Source organism: Chamaea fasciata, unplaced genomic scaffold, assembly GCF_029207755.1.
Source record: "Chamaea fasciata isolate MVZ Bird 193981 ecotype frontalis unplaced genomic scaffold, bChaFas1.0.hap1 SCAF_8, whole genome shotgun sequence".
Taxonomy (NCBI): Eukaryota; Metazoa; Chordata; class Aves; order Passeriformes; family Sylviidae; genus Chamaea; species Chamaea fasciata.
The window spans coordinates 30,363,707-30,376,196 of record NW_027094093.1 but is presented as its reverse complement, the minus strand read 5'-3'; the positions used below and the strand labels follow the sequence as shown (position 1 = coordinate 30,376,196).

The window sequence follows — 12,490 nt, the reverse complement described above, 5'->3', positions numbered from 1 at the left end:
CTGATTGCAAAATCAGAGTCGACCTATTGCTAAAGTTGGTGATGGTACAGTGAGAAATGAAAGACAGCGGAGAACAGGACAGCAGCACAAGCAAAGGCTGAGCCAGCATGTTGGAACATGATCTCTGCCACCAGGGCATGGCCCAGACCCTCGGCACCACGAGCACTGGGAAATCCCGTGTTGGCAGGGGCTGACATGGAGATAGAAATGCACCACGACCTCCCAGGCAGCCAAAGGCTCACCTGAGCAATAAGAATGTGGCAGTTCACAGAGCTGCATGGGGCTGCATAACACAGAAATAAAGGTTTGACCGGCTGGGTATGCAACTGCAGTCAGAGGGATCATGACTTTCCTCCCAATAATGGAGAATTGGACTTCAAAACCTGAAGCACTGCAGTTCAGGGCTGTAAAAACTCAATGGAATCTATCCCAGTTTTTACACCCATGCCAACTGGGCCACTGAGAGTGGCATGGTCACAGCATGACCATGAATCATATGAAAACTTATCCCTGAGCTTCTTTGTCAGGGATGGAGGGCACAAAGATCTCATTGCACCTTTTGTCTTTAGGCAGGCTTTTGAGAACAGTGTCTGCCAGCTTATTTTTAATACTTTGAAATAAAATGGTTTTGAATAGAAGTATTATTAAAAGCCTCTCTGCTATAAATCTGCTCTCTGCATGCGCCTGAATCACATCCATCCCTATAAACATCCACTTGGCAGCACAAGTGCAGTCATTCCCAGCTCATCATCCAGCAAGAGTAGACGGCTCCAGGCTTGTGCAGAGTGGTCAGCTGAACCACCAGAACCATCAGAAATGGGCTGGATGTGAGCCCTTACTCCCATGGGAAGGTGATGTCATGATGGGAGAGGATGCACAGGCATTTACTGTGGCTCAGCTGATCGGTGGTAACCTCCCAAGCCTCCCTAATTCAAGGGCACATCTGAGACCTTCAGAAGGAAGGAAATGGTCCCAATTCCTACACAGAGTGTAGCAGAATGTTTAAAAATGGAGGATTCCTCTTCCTCCCTGATGGGGACAAACCAGGTCACAGCTGCACAAGCACATTTGGAAGGAGAACACAGATGTAGATTCAAAAATCCCCATGTATTTGTGGTTTAAGGCTTTCAGAGATTTGTACATCAGGTGCAGAACAGAGGGCTTCACTCTGCAGTGTCAGGGTGTGGATCTCCAGCTCACCCCTACCTGAAGATTTGCCACACTTCATGCCATGGCCAAGCAAAGTGGTGAGGACCCAGCAGCCCCAGGGATGAGCATAGACCTGCAGCCCAGGACCAAATCGTGTGACAGTGACTGCCTTGCACCTCAGAGAGGGCAGGATGTGCTGGTGGCAGCGTGGATGAGGAGGGCTTTGCCCAGCTCCTACCGGCGGCTCCTGCCTGCAGGCTTGGGTGAGTCACTTTGCTTTGAAAAACCAAAATCAAACCCAACGCAAGTGGAGATGTCAAAATGCCAAATGCCAGGGGGAGTCTGGCAGGATGAGGGCAAAGAAATGGTGAAGAAGTAGGAATTGTGTCCATGGGTGTGAAAAACTTGTCAGGGAGGAAACAGGAGCTTGAGAGACCTTGTCAAGGAGGCTACAAGTGTCTTTTCTCCATGTCATCCCAAACCTGTTTGGGTTTCAGCATCCCCCATCCCACCATCATTCGCTTGTCTTTACAACTCTTCCTGATTCTTTGCCTCCTTTCACTTGAGTCACACAGTCACTAAGGTGTCACCTTGGTGCACATTACTGTGTGTTTCACTATGTGTTTCTCCTATCCCAGGAGAGGGATTGCCAAGCTAACACTGAGCATGGAATCTTTTTGGCTACCTGAGGAGGTTTACTAGTGTTAGAAACAAAATGTCCATCTCATTCCTAACTCTGCCACAATGCAGAATAACTCCAGGTTGCAGATCTTTCAGAATCCTGCCCAAGGCTCCCTGGACTCCAATTGAGCACATGAGAGCAGCTCAACATCTTAGCTGCGGCTTTTTGAGGAACTGTTCAAATTACCACATCAGAGTTCTCAGTAGTCTATAAAAGCTGAGCAGATAGGAAATGCATATCAGAAAGCATACCAAATCAGGAGGCAGAGAGGAAGTACCTCCAGTTCTTTATTGTCCATAATCTGACAAGGTTTTAGATTAGTCACAAGAAATTTGTCATGAAAATTAAAGACAAATACAGGGAAGATGGAAATTCGAGTGATATGAACTCTTTCAGTGTTTCAGAAAAGATTGGGTTTGCCTCACCTGCTATCACAACCTTTCAGATAAGTGGTAAGATTTCTTTTTATTCAATGGTTTTATATGGATTTTATCTGGTCTAAAACAACACATAAAAATGAAATATCGCATTTTAAATGCTCTTTGGAGTGATTTTGCTAGTAAATTAAATGCCATTTAAAAGTAGAAGTGTCAAACTACCCTTCCTAGCAAAAAGCTGATGCTGAGCATCAGAAAAAAAAATAGTTATTTTCCTGTTTTAGAAAATCTAATTTTCTCAAGGAAGACTTTCATGCATAATAGTTAAGATACAAAAATCACCAGACTCAATAAAAAAATGTAAGTTTATGAATTTTTAGCTAAATCTAAAAGCTTCATTGCTGACTAAGCCATTCTATTGTAAAACCAATTAAAATACTGTACTCTTTTAAAACTAAGACTCTAAATTTCTGATTACATTACTTTGAAAAAAAAAGAAAAGCCTCAATTGAGGGTAACTTACTGAATGTCTGACGTAGTTACCAATGCTTCTGAAATAATTTTTTTCTCCCTGAAGGCCAAAATTCAACAAAGCCGTTTATTTCTTTTACACTTGCTGGTAACGATTGATTTTACATCTTATGACTTGTTTCAGTTTATCCTGCAGCTCAGTTTATTATTGATTTTTCATTTATTTTGATGCACACATGCATCACTGTTGGAATCACATGTATGCAGTGCTCTGGATGGAGAGGGAATTGGTTTAAGCAACCCTTCAAATGGCAGCCTGGGACAACTAAAAGCGATGGAAACGGGGAGTTTATTGATGCAGAAAGGGGAAAATCACCACATTCACACTGTTACAGGCTGGATTAAGCCTTGTTGGAGCTGAGCTGCTTAAATTAGCTAAGGAAAAGGTGGCCAAGCAAATTGCAGTGCAAAGCCTGGAGCAGAGGAAGGCAGCCTGCATTGCTGGCAGGACCGAGCACTCTCACAGAGGGACCTTGCTGCTCCATACCGCTGGAAAGCACGGTGGCTACGCCTGCAAAGGCTGGAAGCGAGCAGGACTTGTAGGGGAGAGATATGAGAAAGTGTCTACTCTTCTTCTCTTGGTTTTCAGAGCCTCGGAGCCAGAAAAAGGCATCCCCATGCTGTGCTCGGACAGCTCTCGGCATCTACCTGCTGCTGCTGACGGCCGGCCAGGGGCTGCTGGTGTACAAAGGTAACGCTACAACCTCGCCGTGGGCTTGGCAACAAAGGAGAGCTTTGCTGGGTGCTCCTGGGGCCAGGGGCAAGCGGGAATGAGCGCAGAGATCTGAGCCCTCTGAGGGAGCACAGAGGCTCCTCTGCACACCGCCGGGCGAAGCAGCCGCAGCGGGGAACAAGTCCCCCACCCTGCGTGTGTGTGTGTGTGTGTGTGTGCTTTGCATTTGCAAAAGCACTCCCAGCTGCACTCCTGGCTGCAGCAAGGATTGGCACGTGAAAACCACCTCCCCGGGTCAAACAGGGTGGTCTTTATGCCCCGTTGCCCTCCCCAGGTGCTGAGGAACTGCTCTGCCAAAGAACCATTTCCCAGCCGGAGCGGGCAGCGAATATTCATTGCATGGGCTTTTTGTTTCCGCAGTATTTAAGATGCAGAGAGAGATATTGAAACTTCAAGAGCAAAATGCCTCCTATACAGAGGAGATTCTGGAGAGCTCCTTTGCCAACACTCTGGCCTTGTCGAGAAGCTCTACTGGGAAGAGCTTTCTCATGAGACGTGAAGAAAACTGGAGGAGAAGCTTAGAAGAGGAAATCACCATAATTAAAAGCAACAATGCAAACCTGATGATGAGGATGAACAATATCACCCTGGTTGCAGGTATGGCTGCCCATGCTGGCTCTGCAGTAGCGAGACCTTGCTCCTCTGCATCACTAGCAGGGCTGAAAACCCAGTTTAGATGATCCAATAACTAGGGCAAGATTTAATCTTCCTGTCAGTTAGTGATGCCCCATGCCCAGGACTGGAGTCAGTTCCAGACCAGGGAGCACCTATAGGAGCTGAAGCACTGCCCTGTGCAAACCCCCAGATCGCCTTGCAGCTGCACATGTGGCTCTGGGCTCCTCTCCCCTCCTACGACTTGTAGATTTAGATTCTAGGTGCCCTCCAAAAGGGTGGTGTCTTCAGCCCACACCTCAAGCCTGTCAATCCCATACTGATGTCTTCCTCACTGACTGCTGACTACTGAAAAACATCCATTAAATATTTATTTCAGGGCCTCCTGGACGCAAAGGAGATCCTGGTCTACCAGGTATGTTGCTAATGAGCCACAACTTCTCCCCTTTTCCTCTTCTTCTTTATTTAATCTAAGAGACCTTAAGCGAGGATTTGGGATTCCAGTCTCCAGACTCAGACCCCACCCAGTGTGCAGACACCCAATGCCCTGGTCATGAGGAGACCTGCTGTGCCTTCTCACTGATCCTCCAGGAGCCTTGGCTAGCCCAAGTGCTCCCACAGAGGTCAATGCCTACCCTGTCCCTAGGAAAACATTGGCACAGACTCAGGAATGAGCTGGGTGCGAGTTCTGCCTTCCACAGCCTTGCACAAGCTGCTGCCCTGGGTACCTGGGGGTTTGGGTAGAACTACACCTGCCATAGGAGGTAAATATCTCCAGACTGCGAGGATGCAGCAAGTCCTGATCTAACACTGGCTCCAATTTGAGCAGAGGTTGGACCAGGCAACAGTGTCTGTGATCCTGTGATGGTGATCTAAGATGTTAGGTCAGGTCTGTAACTCATCCATCCCTACTTCTTGGCTACACTGATGAGATTTTTCTGAAAGAAAAAAAAATAATTAAAAAATGTGTTTTCATATCTTCCTGGCTGCACTTACGACATTGAAACAGTACCTCCTGCCAAGGAGTGTTATTACACATCAGAGCCCAATCGTTCAGTGCATTTTCATGAAAGATCTCCCCAATGGTCCCCATGAGCTGGGTTTGGCAGGAAGACAAGCTGGCCCCTGCCCAGCTGAGCACTCAGCTGAGCTCCAAGGACTTCACTCAAGTGGTTGGCTGGTCCCTGCCAGTTGAAGATTGGCCTCACTGGTGACTGAAATTGTGTCAGCAAAGGATGATTTAAAAATTCGTCTCCTCTGCTTGGCCATTATTGTGAATAAATGATGTGTGTCAGCTGATCTATGTATTTTACATCCCAGGGTTACGGGGACCACCAGGGACAAAGGGAGACCAAGGTAAGGCTTTTCTGACACCTGAATTACTTCTGTAGATGAACATAAAGTGGCTTTATGGATGATTTTATGAGCAATCTTGTCCTTAGCCAAGGTGTAAGTGAGTAAGAATGTCATTGGAATTGAAGGAAATAAGCCCATATAAAGCTAATGTGAGCAAAAGCAAAACTTAGCTGGAAAAAACCTTATTTTAAAAGTCAGTGTGCAACAGTCACAGTGGGCCAATTTCCCACTACCACCAGCACCACTCACCAGTGCACAGAGTGGAGTCTGGCTTATGCTTACAGCTGTGGTGGGTGTCCTGCTGCTGGCATTCACTAGACGTGGCACCCCATGAAGCATCAGAAAAATGGTGTTACCCTTACAGGTGTACATGGACTCCAGGGTGAGAAAGGGAGCAAAGGACCTCCTGGTCCTGCAGGCCCAAGTGGTGAACCAGGAGTGAAAGGAGAAAAAGGAGAGATGGGGCTTGAAGGTAAGACTTCTTCACGATCTCAACATTTTTAATGTTCTCACACATATTTCTTTTTAAGCTCATTCTATATAAAACACCAGAAGAAGTCTTCATGGGTCAGTATTTATAAAAATCCAAGCAGCCCTGAGCGTGGTTTGCCAGTCAGTGAGGGAGCTGGATAAACAGGACACTTGACCTGATCTGAAGGGGTTTAATTTCATGTCATGCTTCAGCAAATCTCCCAAAGGAGGGCTGGGGGAAGGGGCCATGCAAAATATTGACTATGCACCATGGAAGTCTTTTTACAGAGTGACCTTTGTCTAATGAAAGCCACAGATATTCAATTATCAGCCTACCCTAGATTAAAGCAGTGATATTTGCAGTAGGATTTCCATGGTATAAAATAATACAATATAATTTATATGCACAGTCATGTGGATGCTAGTACTCATTTTAGTGGAACCTGTTTCGGAGAGCTTTATATCTTACATAAGCCTGGCTTTATACACCTGAAGTAGAAGAGTTATGCAATGTTTCTCGCACATAACATGCATTATGGATAGCTGTTCCTCACTGGTCTCACAGGAGAGGAAGAGAAAGCAGGTGATGTGTATGGTGCAGGGCAGGGAGGACAGCTGGACAGGTTGATAAGAGCTTCCTGAGATATTCCACCAGATCCTGAATGCCCCAATTAGCACATCTTATTAGCACAAGATGCTCCAGAAGGGAAGAGCAACTGTAGGAGGAATACCAAAAGGACTTTGGGATAATTCTGGTGCAGAAAGATGAAGTTTTCAAATGAGGCCCTTTCAAGTACATCCGCTCTTTTGGAGCATGCAGATCATCTGTTCAGAGAATAGAAGGTTAAGGAGAGATGACAGAACCCTCTGGAAGAACAGGAGAGGAATGTGCTGCCCTGTATCTCCACTGTGTCTAGCAGAAGGGAAGCATTCAGACTGCACTAAGGGATATTTAACTACGGGAGAAAACATTCCAGTAGCAGGGTTAGTTTGGAGAAGTGTCATGGCACCACTGCAAGCCTTCAACAGCAGCCCAGACAAACATCTGGCCAGAGAGGCTGACAGAGCCAGAGGTGGATCAGACAGACCAGCTCTGTCCTCCTACAGCTTTGTGGTGACAATGTCACCAAATGGTAAATGCAGGTGTGAGGCCAAACCTTCCTACTGGTGTGGGCAGACAGAGGTGCTCCACAGGCTGCAGAGATAACAGATCTGGTTCTTTGGATTTATACATGTGTGCTGTGCTGTTTGATAGGTCCCCAAGGACAGAAAGGTGACATGGGTCAGAAGGGAGACCCTGGGCCCCAGGGAGCTGTGGGTCCTCGGGGACAGCAGGGACTACAAGGACAGTCAGGTTACGAAGGTGAGTGCAGGGGGCACAGTGTGAGGGGGTGCAGGGCCACCCCAGCTGAGGGGCTGGGCTAAGCCTCATTAGCACTGATGCCAGGATGTTGTTACAGGTAGCCCGGGGAAGCCTGGACCTCCTGGGCCGAAAGGAGAGGCAGGTAAGCAGCACAGAAGGTGCAATTTCTTGTAGAGGCATAAGAGTGATCTCTTTTATATGGTGTTTCATGACAAGGAAAACTGCAGCTGGTCTGGATCCCAGCATGGGTAAGGGGAGATGATGATTAGATGAAGAAACCATGTCAACGTTTCAGTGTTGTCCAAACTCATCCAGTAGCCTTGGCTGCCTCATCTGGACCCCACTCACTGTGCCAGAGCTTGAGGGGGAAAGAAGCGTGCCCTCCTCCCTGATGTGTGTGCATACACAAGGGCAGAAATTGTCTGCTGTTTTAGGAAAGAACTTGTGCATTTCAAGGCTGGCAGTCAGCCAGAACCTGGTTCCATGCAGCCTTTCACTCCAGATCATCCCTCACAGCATTGCTAAGATAGGCACTGCCAGGATTGCAACTTGGAGACAGCCAGTGTTAGTTTTGCCTTCATAGGCTCAGCTCAGTGTGCAAGGGCTGGGGATCGAGCTGTCTGTCTTTTTAGCTCCTTTATGTGTTGTGTTACACTTCATTTGTGCTGCTTTCACTCAACCTCAAGGTGCAACTGGACAACGTGGACCTCCTGGCAGCCCTGGCCTTGATGGCAGACCTGGTCAGAAAGGGCAGAAAGGGGACCAGGGGCCCAGTGGTAGCCCAGGTACAGCCCTGCTCAAACCTATAACTCATTGACCTTCTACTCTGACCTCACTTTGTGTGGCCCACCCTTACTGATTTCTTCTTGATTTTAGGAGCTCAAGGCATTGCTGGACTCAAAGGTGTACAGGGAGAAAAAGGAATAGCAGGTAATGGAGAATAAGGCAGGTTTTGGGTCAACAACACACATCATGCAGACACCAGAAAGGGAACTACGCCACCAAAAGGAGATCTCTTGAGTCTATTTTTTGAACCTCTCAATGCATCCCAGGATGCCATGGCACTCCTGGGGCTCTGCCAGGCTGCTCACCAGAGGGTTGTTTCTGCCGTGTGAGGGGGTGATGGTGCCTGAATTTTTGTATAAATTGAAAAGGCACAAACAAAGAAGCGGTTTAAGATGAACTTCAGGATATTTCTCCGCTGCCTGTATTTTTTTTTACATGGTCTGCACTGAGTATGGTGTGAAATAAGACACCTGATTCAGAAATAGATGCTTATAGTGTAGACACCAAAACTAGATGAGTTAAAATCAACTGTAAATAGTAATTTGCTTAAGCTTTTATAAAGGTACAAACATCAGTCTTGTAAATTTTTGTTTGTTTGTTTGTTTGTTTGTTTGTTTGTTTTGATGATCTTAGGACCTCCAGGGCAAAAGGGAGCAAAGGGAGACCAGGGCCCACAAGGTAAACTCTTATAGCATGATTTATTCTGATGATGCAAAGAACTTTAGGTGCCACATTCCACTGTTCTGCATCAATGTGAAATGTTTGTCATGTCCTTTCCCTGGGAAGGGACAAAGGCAATGACATTTTGCTTTCCACCCAGGTATCCCAGGCCTGGCTGGTCAAAAAGGAGCCAAGGGGGATTATGGCACTAAGGGTCTGAAAGGAGAACCAGGACTCAAAGGAGCCAGGGGAGATACTGGATTTTCTGGTAAGGCTCTTTGCCACAGGATCTGTGGAGGTGATGGCACATTTGGGTTTGGGACTGTAGATCACAGACCAACAAAAGCTGCTCAGGGGTGTGTTTTCAGAGCTGATTGGCAGGAACTCAACAGAGAGATCAGCCTTTCCAGCAGAGGAATGTGCAGGGTGTCAGTTGTACACCCTGGGAGGTGTGCTAAAAGACATGCAAGTACACGGATGCATTGGGTTTTCTCAAATCCCTGTTTTCACAGAAAACTGGAACAACCCATGTTCCTCTTTGCTGTGTTCAGGGACATCAGAGACACCCTGTCCCTGGGATAAATCCCATGGCACTCAGGAACATGGCATAGTGAAGCTGTTGGAAACACCTAAGAGTGAGGCTATTTAACTACACCTTGCTAACTGCAGGACACAAAAGTTGTTCAAAAGGGCCAATACTAGAGCTACTCTCCATTCTTAACCCCCTCCCTTCCAATCACAGAGTATTTCATAAAAACATAAGACCTGTAGTAAAGAAACCCCAAACAGTTGCTACAACAGCCCATGGGAAGCAAACAGTGCTCCAGATGCTTTTTTCTTTTAATTGTTCACGCAAAATAGTACAAGAATCCTCAGAAATAAACTAAATTCTATGTGGGGCTCCTCCATGCACTCCTCCTCTGGAGCTTTGCATCTGGAGGATGGAAGAAGTGTAACTGGGCTGGCTCCAGGCCAAAGGCTGCCCTCTGGGTGCATCTCATCTCCTGGTCCCCTGAAGGAGACAGCAATGAGTAGCTGGAGGTAGCTTTGGGGAGAAGACGTCATTGGGTTTTTTCAAACACCCCTGCCCTCAAGACCAAGATTCTTCACAGAAATGTGGAGGACTGTTGAGAGCACCTTTCTGCTCTCCCTGGAGATCAAATCTCAGGATGTAGGTCTTCCTGCAAGTGCTTTGGGAGATACCATGCCTGCTTCTGGAGATCCCAGAGTCTATCAGAGAGGTTATTTTACAGGTAACAGTGGGAACGAGATACATTTCCCACAAGTGAATAAATACATGGGATTTAAAAGTGGCCCTTTTCTTGGGTCTCACACTGGGAGTATTTGCTGTACGTTATCCTACTTTTCTTGCTATGTTTCTTTTACGTAGCCTTAGTCACTTCAGGATGTTCATTTTCTACAAGGGGAGGAGCTTGCACATCTCTAACTCACACAAGTAATCAGAACTAGATAGTAACCAGATTTTTCCACAAGCAACTGTCAAATGTTTGCTTTTCTAAATTGGAACAGGTTCCCCAGGAGTGAAAGGGAGCAAAGGTGAAAAAGGAGAAGGTACTGGATTTTACTTCTTCTCTCACTTGCCTTCTGGTATCAGAGCTACCTGAGATCAGGACCAAAATACCCCTCTGCTCACACTGGTTAACCCATAGCACAGCTAATAGAGCCAAGGAGTCTGTGCTCTGAGCTGCAGCCTGGTGTCTCCAAATGCAGGGAGGGCTTGAATTGTTTGGATGTGAGCTACCAGTAACCTCTGGTCCCACCCTGGAGAGGGGAATATCCCTCTGGTTTGGGTGGTCACTGCTTCTGTCTGTCTGTCAATGTCTTTTTCCTTATGCCTGTATGACCCATAGAGTTATTTTCTTCTCCTCTGAACTCTCAGTCGGGCTCGGTAATTTTGTACGACTCGTGGGAGGAGACAAGAGGGGCCGTGTGGAAATCTTCCACAAAGGGTCCTGGGGAACCATTTGTGACGATGGCTGGACCAGCAAAGAGGCCAACGTGGTCTGCCGAATGCTGGGATTCAACCGTGCTGTCACTGCCTTCACAGCCACAGCAGGTGAGTCCACAACAGCTTTGCACCTCTCCAGGCCTGGCACAGGTGGTTACACACACCCAAAAAGTGCCACAGCAAGGTCACCCAGTGATCCCCTCAACAGAGCAGCTCCTTCCTCTTGGGATGAGGCAGCTGCATGTCAAGTGCTGCTTGAACTGTGCCCAAACGCTTGATTTCCAACAAGCCAACCACACAACCCAACACACACCCACTATCCACAGGGCTCTCTTTAGAAAAAACAAAACATATTCCTCTTTCTCCCATCCAACAGTTTTTTGTTTGTTTGTTTGATCTTCCAAAGGTACCGGACAAATTTGGCTTGACGACGTAAGTTGCAAGGGCACTGAAATTACAATTACGGACTGCAGCAAGCGTGACTGGGGTGTACACAACTGCAACCACAGCGAGGATGCTGGGGTGGAGTGTGCTTGATGGGACACCGAGTCTGTCCTGGGAGCTGCTGCTGCCTCTGCTCCACATGGAGCTTTGCTTCGTGATGCAAACCCAATTTCATCAGGCTGTGCTTTTGTGCCTCTTTACCAGGTCATAGAAATATTGATAAAGAAAGCTGAATTTTTCACAAATCAGTAACAGTTGCAAGACCCCCCAGGTAACCTGAAACCTCCCAGCTGTCACGAAACAACTGGAGCTCAGGCATGTGGGCCAGTTCACAGCTTTTCCAGCTACCTGATATCAGCTCATCTGCAGGAGCTCACACATGTGTGACCTCTAAGTCCACAGGGAAGGAGATGGTCCATGTTAGCTTAGTGCAGCAAGAGAACAGGGTCAGTGTGCAGAAACCTGCATTTACTGCAGCTGATGAAGATGGCTAGTCCATTTTCATCACGGTACAGTTGTGAACCTGAGCTTAAAACCCCCAGGGAAGTGCATACACCCAAGAGGGCAGATTCTCAGAAATCATCAGATGATCTCTCTGGCAAGCAGATATAAATATTCTTCAGAAATTATGCTGATCACACGTTAAAGTGCAAAAATAAGTGCCGGGGATCTAGGTGCCATACTGCCCTGGTTTAGCACAGCACTTGTTTTTGATATTAGCTAAGTCCTTTCCCTTCTCTGTCAGCGTTTCCTAAGCTGTTTGCAGGAGCAATAGCCCTTACTTTTCTGGTGTATAAAGTTAAGCTTTTCATACCTTTAGAAATAAGGTGCTCCAGTAGAGCAAGACGATGACAAATAAAAAAAAATTATATAGCAAATCATGAATAAGCTATCAATTGGTGATAAATATAAATAAATAAGCAAACAAATGCTTGGATAGATGAAGAAATAAAATTATACACACCCTCACACCTGTAGGTATTAGGGAGAAAATATTGAACTGGGCTTTCCTGGATCCTATGCGATTGATGAAATTGACGTTCAATAAGTAAAGGTCTCCGTGCAAAGACAAGCGCTGGACAGATTCTGACGGGATGCCACCGCACCGGGATCCATCGGCCGCCTGCCGGCATCCCTCCCACCCCCGCGGCGGAGCCCGCTCATCTCAAATGCTCCTTCCCGGCACTAAGGGGAGCTCAAGGGCCGCCGCCGCTCCGCGAAGCCGCTGCGGGAGACCCGCGGCATCAGCCCGGCCCGCAGGCTGCCCCTGCCCCTCGTCCCCGCTGCCTTCTCCCTCGGAGAACCCGGGATCCTGGGCGTCCCTCTCTGCCCCTCTCCCGTGAGACCCCGCCTGGAG

General features: G+C 47.2%; 1 protein-coding gene across 2 annotated transcripts; it reads left to right on the top strand.

The window, feature by feature from the left end:
- Positions 1 to 1,211: 1,211 nt before the first annotated feature.
- On the top strand, positions 1,212 to 12,191 carry MARCO (macrophage receptor with collagenous structure). 2 transcript variants are annotated; one of them, XM_066190324.1, is made up of 15 exons: positions 1,212 to 1,412; positions 3,329 to 3,430; positions 3,833 to 4,069; positions 4,464 to 4,499; positions 5,405 to 5,440; positions 5,805 to 5,912; positions 7,167 to 7,274; positions 7,372 to 7,416; positions 7,961 to 8,059; positions 8,151 to 8,204; positions 8,694 to 8,738; positions 8,881 to 8,988; positions 10,251 to 10,292; positions 10,621 to 10,797; positions 11,096 to 12,191. In XM_066190324.1, exons 1-15 carry the CDS (start codon positions 1,232 to 1,234, stop codon positions 11,224 to 11,226), a joined length of 1,509 nt encoding a protein of 502 aa, XP_066046421.1. In that variant the 5' UTR covers positions 1,212 to 1,231; the 3' UTR covers positions 11,227 to 12,191. The 2 variants fall into 2 exon arrangements, with proteins under 2 accessions (XP_066046421.1, XP_066046422.1); XM_066190325.1 differs by lacking the exon at positions 1,212 to 1,412 and adding an exon at positions 2,169 to 2,283 and having other exon boundaries at positions 11,096 to 12,190.
- Positions 12,192 to 12,490: the final 299 nt, after the last annotated feature.